The 16,047-nt window shown below is 36.9% G+C and overlaps 1 protein-coding gene across 3 annotated transcripts in view; it reads left to right on the forward strand.

Annotated features, from left to right (window-relative positions):
• The first annotated feature begins 4,892 nt into the window (after nt 1–4,892).
• gfra1a (gdnf family receptor alpha 1a) overlaps nt 4,893–16,047 on the forward strand; it is a 68,213-nt gene continuing 57,058 nt past the window's right edge. For all 3 annotated transcript variants that reach the window (XR_015713029.1, XM_087803379.1, XM_087803380.1), the window contains exons 1-3: nt 4,893–5,212; nt 5,435–5,731; nt 8,881–8,961. Coding sequence is in view for 2 of the 3 variants with exons in the window: in XM_087803379.1 (XP_087659505.1) it covers nt 5,173–5,212; nt 5,435–5,731; nt 8,881–8,961 (418 nt within the window). In the remaining variant the exon portion in view is untranslated. The remainder of the gene's footprint in view (nt 5,213–5,434; nt 5,732–8,880; nt 8,962–16,047) is intronic.

Consider the following 16,047-nt stretch of genomic DNA (forward strand, 5'->3'; position numbering starts at 1 on the left):
TGAAACTGCTGTTCCATCTATCTACAGTATCGTGGGATTTCGGCCTTTTTCTATACAGCTTTATTTACCTTTAGACACTATTTTTATGATCGGAATTGTAGTTTTTTTATCTGCAAAATTGTGTTTGAAACATGATCAGTCAGGCACGTTACTATAACTTGGAATTTGGTCCAACGAATTCATCTTCTTATTGCAGCTATTTGTGATGTCACACTTATAGGTAGTAACTTTATTTGACCTCTAAATAAAAAACAAACAAAACAAAATTCAATAGCAATAAACATTTTGGTGGAGTACTCTATAAAATACCATCACCAATTCATCCAATTGGCCTGTCCTTAAATTGTTTGTACAGTAATATGTAAATCAAACTCAGATCTAAATTTGTCTTCTTGCCGTCTTGCCTTTTTTTTTCTCTCCCCATTATGTGCTCTCTAACAATATAATATCTATTATTTAACTCACTGATTTCACTACTACTTGTTAAGGATGTCTTTAAAAATCAACAACTGTCCTTCAAGACCACATTAGTTTCCTCACTCATCATAAACGATGAGAAGCCAGAGAAAGTGGTCTCATTATTGCCAAACATCCGTTTATTTTTGGATTTTTTATAATTACATTTTTAAACACCAATTGACAGTACACAAAAGGCCCCAACATTGTGCAACACACTAGTGGATCAACATAATCAGTTCAAAGATATGTAACGGCAGACACACCGAGTTCAAAAAATACTTAAGTAATTTACTCATCCCCTTTAGCCAGACAGAGCAATAAAATATTGCTCTGTCTGATTCTGATCCACAGACCTCAGAGCCCGAGCTGGGGTGTAAGGCTGGATCAGATCACTGATGTAAGTAGGAGTCTGACCTTGAATAGATCTGAAAGTAAGAACCAGGATTTTAAAATTAGAGTGAAGAGTTTTTAAGGATTGGAGAAATGTAAGTTCTTGTACTAGAGCAGGTCAGAATCAGTGCTGCAGAGTTTTGTATTAACTGAAGGCGAGACAGCTCCTTCTTGTTTAGACACGAAAACAAACTGTTATTTAGTTTGTAGTTGTGTCGATAACTTTAATTTTAAAGACTAAACCAGCTCATTTAAATGATGTACTAACCATCCAGAATTAAACATTGACAATGTTGAAAACTTTAATTTGAAGAGATACTGTATATTGCTCGATTTAACCAAACCAAAAAAACCTCTCGATAAATACACCTATAATTATTGAGAGTTTTTTTACTCAATGCTTTTTATTGTGTTGAGACCTGTTGATGTTCTGGTGAATCAAAGCTTAATCCAATCTAGACGACCTTTGTATCAGGTTTTAGAGAAAGAATACCAACATATTCAGGGTGCTTTTTAAAGTACTTTTTATGGGTTTTCTAACATCTCTTTCTTGAATATTAAATGATATCTGCCTGAATTTAAGAAGATCACATCTGGGTTTTTGTGTTCTAACTAAATTATGTACATAGACAATCCAGTATCATTCTCATTATTAAAATATATATTTAGATAAAACTGGTTTTCGGGTGAGCAACACCTGATTATAGGTGCCAAAATGAACAACTGACACTGACAGAATATCAACCTGACAGATGTTCTTCCCAGGTTGCTCAATTAGCAGCAACATCTGTTCCTCACTTTTATTCATGGCTCAAGTCTGAGCTTCATACCACACAACTGATGAGCCTGGAAACGTCCTACAGTCTTTATAGTGATGCTTAATCCAATGGTAGTGATCATTGTAAACCGAAACCTGTAAAACTCCTGTTGATAGTGTTTTTACAGTTGTGTAAAGACAGTTATCTACAGTAAACCATACAAAAAAGACATAATGTTTGCTTCAAATGAAATAAAACAAACATGTTAAATATTGTATTCATCGTAAGATTTTGCACTCGGTGTGAGGAAGTGTATCCCTATTTCATTACAATAATGCATGTATAAGTGGATTGCTCCGAATAAATCAGAATCAGAAAAGTGCTTTGGCGTTTAAAGGGAAACAGGCAGCACAGCATTTAAGCGGTAGTGTATTGATTTGTTCATCTACTTAATGTCCGGCATTGGTTTGATCAGAGAAGAGTCAATCACAAGGGCCACACTTAATCAATGGCTTCTTTCCACTGGATGTAATTGGTGAACACTTTAAGCAAGTGCAAATTGGACCGTTAAGCCGAGCTCACTTATCCTCAATAGATGTGGCAATCTTGTATCATATAAGCGTGAACAAATGTTTAGTGCTGGTGTTTTTGCGCAGTATTACTAAAGATTCTAAGAGTCTTAGCTAGCATTGCTAGCGATCTATAGATTGATCCTTTTATGGAGTATGGATTATTTTTAACATTTGTATTGAAAAATTAAATATGAATTATGCAAACACCTCCAGAACTAAGGTTATGCATAATTAAAGATTGTACAGAAGTAACAGTGTTGTATTAAATACATAGGTTAAAACTAGACCTCGTTGTGTGGACCACAAACTTCTGCAAGTCTAAAGGTTTCTACAAACTTGTTTTCTAGTGTCATTGCTAGTGACTAGATTTTGCTGGCTTATTACTCACTTTCAATTCCCCCTGTCATAATTGACCTTTTTTTTCCCAAAAACTTTCCTTTTATTCAATTACTCAAAAATTGACATTTGACAAGTTTCAATTAAATATGAAAATTACGTCAGTATTTATTGAAGATATCTGTTAAGCAAACTCTTAAACTCAAAACTTAGCTATTTTTTTGGTTAATTTTCTAATTAAATGAAAGTAAGTTACCTTGAAGTGGAGATTAATGTATCAAGACACCGTGTCCAATAGAAGATTCTACTTTGACCAGTTTACCAAGTTTGAAAATGATGCCAGGTCTTATTGAATTATTGCATTAGAGCAAAGTATGGAGCAAAGTATGATAAAGAAGAGAGTGCCATCTAGTGGCCTTTCAAAAATAAAGACACTATCACGATACCGCGCCTTCACCACACAGCTGTATGATGAGGCCTCACCAACCCATCACTAGTAAAATCAAACAAAACAACTAAGAAGTTTTTTTGGTCATTACAGTTAATTGGTAGAAAGTCACAATGAACGACTTAATCCTTGCTTTGGGATGTTGGTGTAAACATACACACTGCTATCATAAGCATGCATACAGCTAGCCTTAGTACCATCTGATGTTACGTTTTGTTTTGGCTAGGTAGGTATTTTTTAAGTGACTACATATTTAGATATATTTTTGGTAAACTATCCCTTTAATCATCCATCAACCAATACGAAAAAACACTTTTCTGTATATTATTAGGAGAAGAGGTATTTAAAACAGCACTTCCAACTCTGAAAGTCACAGTTCGACTTGAATGACAAGGCAGCACATTGAAAGATTGGATCGGACCAAAAAAAAAAACATGCCAGAAAAATGACAAGACCCATTGATGGGGACAGCAGTGCAGAAAGGGGGAGGGAGTGGGGGTCGAGAGGACAACATTTTGGGTTCAAACAATTAGTTGAGGCATCTGTCTGCCCATCACCATGATATCACATATTGATTCGAGATTTTCATTAATGTGTGGTGAGTTTCATGGCAGCTCCCCCTGCTGAGATTTCTGCAGTGCTGAATAAGCAAATGTGTGCGCGAGTCTATGCGGGTCACAGTGCTCCTGACCTCCTTTCTACTCCCTTATTATTATCATATCCTCTGCTTTTCTTATCTTCTTTGTTCCTCCTACCATCCTGCTACACCTCATGCACTGTCTTCCCTCCCTTGTTTTTTTTACTGACCTTCCCACACGGGTCCTGCATTTGCTCAGTTATTCCTGCTCTTTCCCCAACATCAGCTCATGCTGTGCGACCACCATTCTTCCTCTGCCCTTCCTGACCCACGCACACAAGTCTTGCGACATCATTAAACCCTTTTTTTTCTTCTTCCTGACCTCATCATATATTTCCTGCACTATACATCCTCTAGCCTTGAATGTACACCCGCCATTACTTTTCCTCTTGGTTCTGTATGCATGCTGGAAATATAGTAACCTTTCCATATAATGCAGGGATCATTCATTCACTGCTGCTTTTTCCCTTATGAGGACCAAGTTTCCCAGTTTCTTCGGGCGAGAGTCGGGGGACACCCTGGACAGAACACTACTCTGTCGCAGGGCAGACAAAGACAAAAAACAGCCATACACACACACACTCATATCTATGGACAATTTCTCCAAGTTCCCTATGAACATGTATGTTTTTCGGACTATGGGAGGAAACCGGAGTTTTCGGAACTAGCCCATGCAGCAATGGCATTAAAAAGTATGCATCACAAAATCAAGACTATGGCCTCTGTAAAAAAAAAATTGATCGTCGAAAATTAGTTCTAAAAGCCACCAGCAGATAGCAGCAGTGGTGCATTGTGCATGATTACAGTTGCGTCACCAAAAAATACATTTTCCACAGAATGTGCCTCTAAACCAAAAGAGTCCTCGTCATCATCACATTATTCACCAGAAGTCAGTGTTTTAACTTTTAACAACAGTCCCTTATAAATAGTTTTTATTTCGTTTTCTTCATGTGATCAGTCGCTTTTTAAGGGTTTTAATTGTCAGTCATTACTCATCATTAAAGTTATGCATTTGCGCTTTTGCCGTTTCAATATTTCAACAAGTTTTTTTTTTCTTTATTGATATTTAATTATAGTTGTTTTTGCATCGTTATTGGATACGCTTTGTTAGAACTTATTAAGTGATACAGAACATTTTGTAACGTGATTTCTGGTGAACACTTGCACAATGCATACATGTTTATATATTTTAATTTAAATCTATTTAATTAATAGTTTCCATTAAAGTGTCAGTCCAGTCAGTCAAGTGCGAGTGCATCTGAGGTGGGACGTGTTGTGTGGTGTGTGGGGGGGATGCTGCCTCCTCCTGATCACTTCAGTGCGGCTCCAGACGAGCATCCTGTCGGACCGGAGGACCCGTTCCACTGAGAACCCCGGAGACCCACGCACGCACTTGCAAGGACAATTAAAAACTATCCGGGAATCGTTTTTTTTAGCTGTTGGATCTGTTCTGGTCAAATGTTTTCCATGGATTCAACGGAAGTATTGTGGGAATTAAACTGCGCTTAAGTCTTTTTTTTTTTTTTTATTTTAACAAAAGGATTCTTGAGTCCTCACAAGGAAAAAAGAGATATGATCGTCTCGGTTCTGATCGTCCTGGTGCCTCTTTTGGGTAAGTCCGAATCTTAAAAGCATGTTTATATTTCGAGTATTTTTATTTCCAAAGTAAAAATAAAGTGATCTCAAAATAAGTCATCGTAGAATCTGGGGCTACAGACGCGAATCTGGAGCGCTAGAGGCGCGTACGCATCTTGAGATGAAGTATTTTTAAGGATAAATAAACTTTTATTCTTTTAAATGTGTTTTTTTTTTGTTTTTGTTTTTTTATTCCCAGACATGCTGCGCGCGGCGGAGGATTCTTCACGCGGCCGGTCGGATTGCGTGCGAGCCAGCGAGCAGTGCTTAAGAGAACCGGCCTGCAGTTCCAAGTATCGGACCATGCGACAGTGCGTGGCCGGTAACAAAGAGACCAACTTTAGCTTGGTGTCCGGCGTGGAAGCGATGGACGAGTGCCGGAGTGCCGTGGACGCGCTCAAACAGAGCCCGCTGTACAACTGCCGCTGCAAGAGAGGCATGAAGAAGGAGAAGAATTGCCTGCGCATCTACTGGAGTGTTTACCAGACCCTCCAAGGTGGGTTCATGTCGCCCACCCACTCTGGCTATTCAATAAAATGAACTTCTAGTTAAAACTTGGAAGTTCATGTTTTTTTCTGCAGAAAACCCTAGTTGAAAAAAAAAATGATAAATGAAAAAAGTGCTGATTCAATAAGTTTCCAGCTTTTTCTTCTAACATAAGGATGAATCTCAGAGGACACAGAGGTGAGGAGATAATGAATGGAAGACCCCTGAGCACTTTTGAGAAAGCATTAACCTTTTTTTTCATAAGCATACCTTGGTGTGTCTGTTTTGGATACTGAGACAAGAGCTCGCCCTGGTGTCTCCCTATAGATTACGCTGGTAAAGTCTATATTAAAAAATCTTTAGCCACAGGGTTAAGTAAGTGAAAAAATCTTCACTTCATCATGACCTCTGAGAAGGAGAAGATTTCCCTGAGCTTAGAGAAGGCCCAAATCTCTTCATAATGTTTGATTTATCCCAGGACTGTGCAGAAAATTCCCAAGGTAAGACGGATCGTATTATGGAATTGCAATAATTCCAAGTCTCCCACTGACAAAAACATTGAATATCACGTTAGTGTAACAAAAAGATGGATATGGCAGTTCATCCAAAGCTTATCAGGTGGTTGTTACAGCTTCTAAAAATCATGGTTGGTAACATTAAACAACAGATTTGGCTTTATTTATAGTTCGTTTTAAAGACTGCATTGCACCTCAAAGGGATCCTGAGTGTTACAGCTGGCGTATCAGCAATAAAACAACATTCCACAGTCCACGGAAAGACTCAAAAAACACTCAAAAATTAACCAACAAGAATAGTTTTTAGAAATCTATAATAGTGGTCGGCTTTTGAATAACTCTTCTGAAATAGTAAACTGCAAGGACTGAGTGAATTCTATTCTACTGCATGCATGACTGTTTTTGTTATTCCTGAACACTCAGTATTTTGACCTTTAAAACAATATAAATAAATCATGAGAGTATGGTTTTATTAAAACAAATATTCCATACATTCTTGTTTCCTTTTATCATCATTATAAAGTGTAATATATTTTCAAAATAAACATTCTTTTTTGTTGATATTACATTTGCAATTTAACAGAGAAAAAGTCTGATTTTAGAGCGTCACTTAATCATCAGTCAAAGTTTGGAAGATTCTGAAGTACATCAGATATTGAATAGGTTTTTTTGTTATGTACTCTGATTTAGAGATCGATAGTTGTGGTAATGGCATGCTTTTATTGAATGATGGTTTTGTGGTCAACTAATAACTAAGTCGCCATTCGCAGTTTTCTGTTCTGTAAATAAGAGCCATTTGGGCAGAGAAAAAAAAAAAGGATGTTACCGGGTGAATGCGTCTGAACAGTTGTCCTAAAAAAGAGCAGTCAGTGAAATCTCACCCAACGCTAACCCAGCATAACCACGGCCTCCTGACCCCTTGGGCTCTAAAAGTAATGGACCCAGTAGACACCCACAGTGAGGGAGGGAGGGGGAGGGAGCTCCCTCCTAAAGTGACCGCCCATGCAATGCAAGTATCCTCTCAGTCCAGTTGTGCAACCCCTGCTGACCAACCTGCCTAATGAAGCATGCGTCCGTGTGCCAGCGTGGATATCGACTGACCCGAATCATGCGAGTAACACACAGACCACAATGGTGCTATAAACAAGCCAGAGCAAACATGTTTCTTCATCAATCAATGAGCGTCTGATTCTTCCAGAGATGCTTTCAAACATTTACAGGGAAAATAAAAGCGCAATTTCTGAGAATTCTGTTTCTAGCAGTATTTTTTCAGTTTTGTGCCACTACATTTGAAAGCAAAACAACTAAATCCCTTGTTAATTGTTACTTTTTCAACAAAAACAAATGCACTTCTTTCCTTAAAAATGGACAAGATCCATACTGGTAAAAATGTCAAGAGAAAGATACAGTGTTTATTCGACATCTCTGACATAATGCTCGACATGTTATCATGAGAATCCAAGAATGGAACTTTCTTTCATTCAAAGTCTTGTTTTTTAAAGTTTTAAATTGACGTCCCACTTTATATTTAAATATGAAAACCATGAAATACAATTGTAACCCTATTCTTGCTAGTCATTGTGTCCACAGCAAATAGTAGTGTTATTCATTTAATGACAATCCAGACTCCTGTAACAGAAATGTGTTCCTGTTTTCATATCAACATGACATAGTTTGGCTACATGGCACTATTGTCTTTCGCTTATTCATTCTTTTCCCTTTTAATCTGAATATTGCCTTCATTCTAGAATCAGAACTTGGATTAAAGTGCTCGAATAGTCAATAAATCAACATGACAGTGGATTATTACACTCTTTGTTTCATATTTAAACAGTAGCAGTTATGTTGGTTTATATATATATTTTAAAAAACATTTTGACTTTTTACTGTCCATTGAATTAATCAAATCAATAGCCGACAGTGAGGACCTTCCTTCTTATTTATTTATGGTTTTGTGATCAATTTATATTAGTTTGCTTCACTTGTCATACCATATTATTAAGTATTTATTACTTTAGTGCCATTCACTAATATTTTAACGTTAATATCAGATGTGCTGTACAAGGTCCAACATGATGAAAATGTTTATTTGACGATCTCTGTGTAACAAAACCTTGAATTTGACAGGAAAAAAGAAATGTTGTACTTGTTTCTTTCCCTCGTCAACATAGATGATTTAAGATTTAAAAGTCTTCCTCTGTTTTTCTAACTAATACTGTGCAAAAGGAGGTTGATTAACATATCACTATACTGTTACGTTTAAAAAGCATGCGTTATCTCTGGGTCAAGGTGACCCGGAGATCCGAAAACAAATGTTTTGAGGTATCCCTTGTGTGGTCTCCGGGTCAAGGTGAACAATACCACAAACACATTCATTTTGGGCCTCTGGGTCACCTTGACCCTGAGATAATACAAGGGTTAAGATGAGATGTTTCTACAGTAACTGGTCGAGCTGTGAAGTAAAGCTGGCTTACAATCGACCTGTGAAGGGCATTTTAATCAATCAATACAAATTGTTCCAGGTAAAGATTCTTCAAGTTTAAAACTAGGAACTTATAATATTGTAAGACAAAACAGTTGCATTAACATGTAATTCACTGCAAAACATTCAAATTATTAATTGCTGATTCAATGTTTCTCTCAGGTAACGACTTCCTGGAGGATTCTCCGTACGAGCCTGTCAACAGCCGTCTGTCTGATATCTTTCGTCTGGCTCCCATTATTGGTGAGTCCCCAGTAATCAGTCTCTGCTGGTTTGTTACCACTTCATGCCCTGCTCGCCTTCTTCTCCCTGGCTGCACCTTATCCACCCCTTGTTTCGCTCCTCCTGCTCCGACGCTCAGGGAGAAATAGTTCTGATGTTTCTGTCGTTTCCATCTCCTGGTTTACCCTCGGCTGTTTTGATCGTTAATCCACTCCATTCAGAAACATCTGAAGGGAACGACTCTCATTCATTTTATTGGATGAGTCAATCGTTTCAATTTAGAAATGGAAAATTGGATTCTATGCAAAGGCGTGGATGTACTTTTCCCTACTTGTCTTTAGGTCGCTCCTGATCTGTAGTTGTGCCACAGAATTCTGTATTACCTGTACATAATTCCCAGTTTTGAGAATAGATGTGTGAGTGTGTGGTTATATTGAGGATATGGGTGTTCTTTATTTTCCTTAATAATGATTTCAAGATATCCTTTGTTGAACATTCATTTATTCCTAGAGCAGTGTTTGTGGGCAACAGATCATCAAAACGCTGGTCTAGGTGAGGCTAGAGACGTCGACTAGACTCATCTAATCTTATTAATACAATTCAAAATCTAATTTATACCCTTAAATAAACCTATGCTTTCTGTAACCCTAATTTTAATTATAATCAGGGAGTGATTATTGACTATATTTTATTAATGAATGGTCTCTATGGATTTTTTTTCCCTTTAAACCAAAATACTTTAATTTACATATTGCAAAGGAGCTCAAAAAATATATAAATGTAAACCTATCTGCAGTTTGGTGTGAGTTCTGATGGAATCTGTAGGATAAAATCATGGTTAAATAATCTGTGTGGGACAGGAGATGAATTATTTTTCTAAAGTGTAAAGAAATAAATTGTAATAAAATAAGGAAATAAAGTCAGAAGAGTAAAACAAATAGGATAATTCAGTATAGATAGTACAGATATTTCAGCGTGCCTTGTGCAAGGGGAGGGAAAATATCATTCTTCATACATATATTATGGTTCACATCACAGATCTTGGCAATCCCCTGTAAGTACGGCAGGTGAGGACAGCTTGACTGCTGTGTGCATCGTTTTAATTCCCATGGCAGCCACAGACATGCAGATGTGTGTCACCGTCCCTGACGAAGGGATGTGTGAGAGCGACAGTTGATAACATGTAAGACCGACAGCCGTGAGACGTCGAGAGGCTTCTATCAGGCTTGGCCTCATTAACTAGATTGTAAACAACCTGAAGATAAAGGTTTTCCAAAAGGTCTGGAAACGTTTTCTGGACTTCTCGGTCTCTTGGCATCAGTTGCATCACGGAAAAGGAATTTGAACGTGTTCAAAAAGACCCGTCAAAGGTGTCTGGAATTGTCTGGAAGCTTTTTCGGGGTTTGATTCCATGTGTCAGAAATGTGAGAAAACTTCATGAGAGGTTTTGCGGAAACCTAATACCTGTTCGGGAGACACACGTTCCGTCAGTCCTGGATGTCTAAAACAGAACTTGAACACTTAATGTGTTTCACAGATTCAAGCTAAATCTGAGTGGTTTATTTTACGCTGTCATTTTAGGGTCAATCTTTTTTGTTCTCATGAAAGTTTTGTTCATTAGTTTTTTATTTCAAACAACAGTTTGACAAATACATGTAACTGCTTTTTTTTTATAAACAACAGTGTGTACTGGGGCATCGGATAGCACTAAGCAAGGCACAGATGGGCAGTAAAAATTTAGACATGCATTAATAATTGTATTTAGTAAATTCATCTATTTGTTTAATTGTGGCTAGAAATTGCTCAAAAAAGCCCTTAATTATATCAGAAATGATTTATTAATAAGAAAAAAAGTGTCTTCATAAATGCATGTGTTTTGTTAAACCTACTTGAACAGATTCTGTTGGATAAATTCTGTGTGTAAATGCCATATGAATGGCCATTGTTTTCACCCCAACAACAAAAACATACTTTTTATTGGCAACTTAAAAAGAGTTGATAAAAGTTGCATATAAAAATGTGATTGACTGATAAAAACCGGTAAAGCAATATTTTGAATCTAATTTATTCTCTATCTGATAATTAAACACAGCTATTTTTAGTCAAGTTTATCTTGAGTATCAGTGTTTTTCTCAGGTGTTATGGGTTTGTTATGAAGTGCATTCTCTTGACATCTTAAGTTAGCGTGCAGACAGAAGAACATACAAAAACCCTCCATCAACATGTTGGTTTTAACCCATAGATACTTGCTTATTAATCCAAACAGCAAAACCTAAATTTGCAATAAACTACATTATGTGTGGTTGTATTTGAGCCCTGACAATATATTTGTACATTGAATATTGAGATTAAATGCATTTTTTCAATGTATTAATTGATGTATTAAAATGTAAGGCCTACTATGTGATAACGGCATGGTAGTTTTTCATAATATCTATTGAAACTGCTTAGTTTTTTCTTTAAAGTCTTCATTTCTTCATGACAGTAGAGAAACTGCAGTGATGTTTATGGTGTAACGACAATGTATATTTCTCTGGTAATCATTGTCTGACTTGACTATGTTAGGACAATCATACATGTAAGACTTGCTGATCCTGGGATATTGGAGTAAGTGCCAATCAAATGTGATGGATGTCATATTGTCAGAGCCTGTAATCTCCACTAATAAGAATTCATCTGCACCTGTTGCTTGTGTGTTGCAGGCACACACAGACCTACACACACTTCTCTTTATCTACCGTTTGTCATTATCTTTCGGTCATTCATGGAAGCATGAGTGTAGTGCAGATGGTTATTTTAAAATCATGGGTTCAACTAGAGTGATTATATACTTCTTTGAATGTGTCAGAATAATGGAAGGTTATTTAATATCTACAGTTATATTCTCACTCGTAAAACAGGCCGATATTATTTATTTTACCCACAACATAAGACCACATTTATCGTCAGTTCACTTTCTAGAGCGGCATAAAACAACTGGTACCTCCATGTTTGTAAAAATGTTTAATTCAATTTAAATTTTTAATAATATAATTTGACATGAAAAAATATTCAGTCAAAGAAAATGCTTCATAGTTTGTCAAAAGAAACAAGAATATATTGTGTTTATTATTCAAGTGTCATTTCAACCTTCACAGTAATGTCGAAAGAGTGTAGTGAAGAATCTGAATGGCTCTGTATGCCGCCACCATGGAATACCTCCCAATTGAAATGCCAAAGAAAGTAAATGTAAAGACATGAGGAACAAATATCACAGAAGTAAAAACTCTGTCGTTACATAAGTGACTTCTGCAGAGCCACTTAGTCATTCAGCTAATTATGTTCTGGTGTTTATTCGGCTGTACCTTCAGGGTCCAGTCCAGTGATTCACTCTGACTCACGTCTGACTCCCGAGTTCCGGATTATAACAGCCTTTTGCTGCTGGTTCACACTTCAGTACGTCAGTCCATGACGGACGTCTCTTTATTCCTTTTCAGACACTTAAATACACAGAGGAAACTTTTTTCTGTAGTCTTTAGCTTCTTGTAGAAGTGGTTGTGTGTTCCATTTTCAATCTATCAGAATCTATGTGTGTCCGTGAAGGTTCTCATTCATCCAGGCTATGGTTATCCAAGAGGTTCAAAAGCAGTGGGTGGTCTCATGTTAAATCTGTGTAGTGAAGACACTGTATCATGATAGTGTTTGCAAGTTAAACTACCACTAGATGGCACTCTTATATTTATGATATTTATCTCTAATCCACTAATTTAATGAAACTCTAGTGGCCTTTAAACACAAAGACACTGTAACGTGATACAAATAAGTGTTTCACACAGTGTAATGGAAATATAATGAAAGAAAAAAAACAATCAAAATAATTTGGAGCTATGTAATAGTAGTTTGTTTCATTTAACTGTGAATATTTTAATTATTATTGAGATCAATTGTGAATTTCATAATGTTAGACATGAGAATACCATTAATAATGAAAAAATGAAAAAATAATGTTTACAAATAAAGCTGCCATTGGCATGACCCCTTCACGGTAGAGATTGAAATCCAGTAGGATCTGGAATCCTACCAGTACTGATTGGAATTTCAATCTGTACTGTATTGATATGTAAATCAGATACATCTGCATACTGCCATTATGAGTTAGAAAAATCTCTCTACTTTTACTTCTGTTGAATGTGTGTAGGGTTACCATTTGTTTAGGGTTATGCATGTAGGTATAGATGTTTGTGTAGGGTAACTAGGGTTAGTAGTATGTAGCATACATTTATGCTTGACATATAAGTGCAATAAAAAAATGATACTGTTACCGCTGTAAGTCTGTTGTATTACTTGTTCGAAATGTTGACATTAGATATAGACTGAGGTTACTGTCACTAGCGAGTAGTTCCAACAATTCACTTTCGTCCTAGGACAGATTGGAATTCCAATATTCAGATCCCACTTCAGTAGTAGGATTCCAATCTGTACTAGTACAGAAACTGCGGGAAGCATGGGATGGTTTACCCGCAACAAGATTGTACCATATAAATTGTTGTTGTGTTGCTCTTTTTTTGCTAGTTTACATACTTATTTCTTCTGTAAACTTGACCAAAACAAACACCCTGATGTCTCAAGAGTCACATACTAATGTAAGATCTGAAAAGGTATTTGTTCAAATAAAACAACTTCAGAAAGTTATCATCTATACAACGGAGATTATGTTTTTATTTTCCTTCTGCGCGTTCCGATATTAAATACTGATTATTATACTGGTATGGGACCCCAGTCCAGTTGTATGGAGCCTCTGCCAAAATAGCAAAAATAAGCCATGACAACAATATGTTAAGGTGCAGGAATCGCAACTTTTGGGAATTTTCTGTCTGAAAGATTTTTGATTTTTATTAAAGTGATAATTCACCCAAAATTCAAACTTCACTCATTTTCTACTGATCCTACTGCGGCTAAGGGTTGGGATTATTTTCAGAATAATCCATTTCATTTTTAAATTATAGGCAAAAATGTTTGTTAATTTTAATGTAGCGAATGTAGCTCAGTTGTCTTCATCTTCATCCAAATAGACACACTTGCCCATCTTGTATTGTGCAGTGCTTTCTGTCTCCTGTATCACTTGTTATTCTTTAAATTTATGCAACAAACAATCTTAAAATAGACTTAAAGTTTTTCCAGAACAATTATTCTTGTTGAGGCTTCATTACAAGACGGATGTTACAGACGAGCAGTATGGAGGTATTTGGTTGTTTTTAAGTGTCTTTTTGGAATAAGATGAAGACAAAGACACCTGAGCATCAGTGGCTACATTAAAATGAACATTCATTTTTGTCAATAACGCTAAAAAAATAACAGATTATAATCCCAACCCTTAGTTGACATAAGGCTTAAATGAGTATTAACTGAGTGAAGCGTTTGAATTTTGGCTGAACTATCACTTCAATGCTCTTCTCTTAGCTTTTCAATCGGTAAACAAAAACTGGACATTTTGTCGGCACTGCAGATCTGCTGCAGCTATGATGAGATTCCTGTGCTCTATGTCTCAGCGAGAGAGCCATGTAGGAGGCGGAACAGCTCTCACACCAACGTTAAACCAAAAGTACTGTTGCACCATCTGGTCCAGACCACTTCAGAGTCACAACTGCCTTGTTTTTCTGACGTCATCACCGAGACAAGTTTCAGAATTCTGTCGACAATAGTTGCTTCTGCAACATTTGAGGTGTTTTCGTTGACTTACATTCTCAGTCCACGATGTACATTTTCTCGTCCTCAGTAACATTGGAAGAGTCCAGGTACACCTTCCCCGGTCTCATCTGAATCTGGGTCGATGGACTTCTGTGTTAGATTGGTAACTTGACGCTGTGGTGACAAGGATCCATCGATTTCTGCTCCATCTTTGGCTTCCGCTTGGGTCTGTAGCAGAAGCTGGAGGTGTAGTATTCCAGACTTTGTGTTCAGAGGGAGGAGTCGTGTTTTGGCTGACCTTGTCCAGCTGCTCGTGCTGAGGATGTTTCTGTGTGCAAACATATGTTTTTAATTAATATCTAGAAACATCTGATAAAGAGTCAGAGATATCAGGTGACACTTAATCTCAGTGACGGCACCATTAACTCATCAAATCTATTTTACCCGTAACTAGTGCATCATCAGACTGATAATAGTATCTTCCATTATCTAACCTACACAATATACAAATCAATATCATTTTTGTACCGCTTTGTTCTTCTTCATCCATGCCTTTGTTTGTATACAGTATGGATACAAAGGTGTTTTTTCAGTTGGTGACAACTTGCAAAATGATTTGTTATAATTGTTTTTAAACTGCCTGATAAATGTCTTTAAATCGTGTTATCAGCAGTTTGGCAGTTAAAAGGATTTTGAGTCTCTGAGTGAGATTTGATTTGCATCCCGGTCTGAGATGTTACTCTGCCTCTAAAACCTCCAGATGCTGTACAGTAGATCGATGGTCACTAAGGAAGCTGACAAGGTGAATCGCAGGCGATTTACACATTCAGTGTTTCTGGAATTAAGTTGACGGAATTACATTTTGATGAAAAGAGTAGCAGCAGATGTAAATATCTGCAAGAATACTATGAAAGAGTGTGTGCTGGCCCTCAAAAGCCGATGTTTAATTTCAAATCATTGACACACCATCTACCTGTGCATCTCTGTGACTATATAAACAAAAAACAAGCATTAAGTTGAAAACTTTGGACACATTAATGAGAAAACTGTATCTAAGTGGTCAACCTAATGTTATTTTTTTAGAGCTCTCTTAGTGCTCCTGCAGCAGGTTTTCCCTCCAAATATGTACACAACTGTCTCCTTGCTTCTCATTGAGTATGCGGAGAGACCAACCATATATTCTAGCCATGGCGGAATGAATGTGTCGTCTTAGAGGAGTTGTACTAACTGACCTCAAGGGAGTTTGAGGAGAGGGAAAAGGGTTGTTGTCCAACATCCCAGAATCTCTTGTTATCTGGCTTCTATTCCAGCAATAATCAGTAAAGTGATTGGCGGGTGTCATGTTACAGTTTTTTTCTCACAGTAAAAGTGATATTTCTAAATGGCATCAGGTAAGATTGGAGTATTTTAAATGTGTAAAACAACTTTCAGAGCGGGTGC

Source organism: Callionymus lyra, chromosome 11, assembly GCF_982586985.1.
Source record: "Callionymus lyra chromosome 11, fCalLyr1.hap1.1, whole genome shotgun sequence".
Taxonomy (NCBI): domain Eukaryota; kingdom Metazoa; phylum Chordata; class Actinopteri; order Syngnathiformes; family Callionymidae; genus Callionymus; species Callionymus lyra.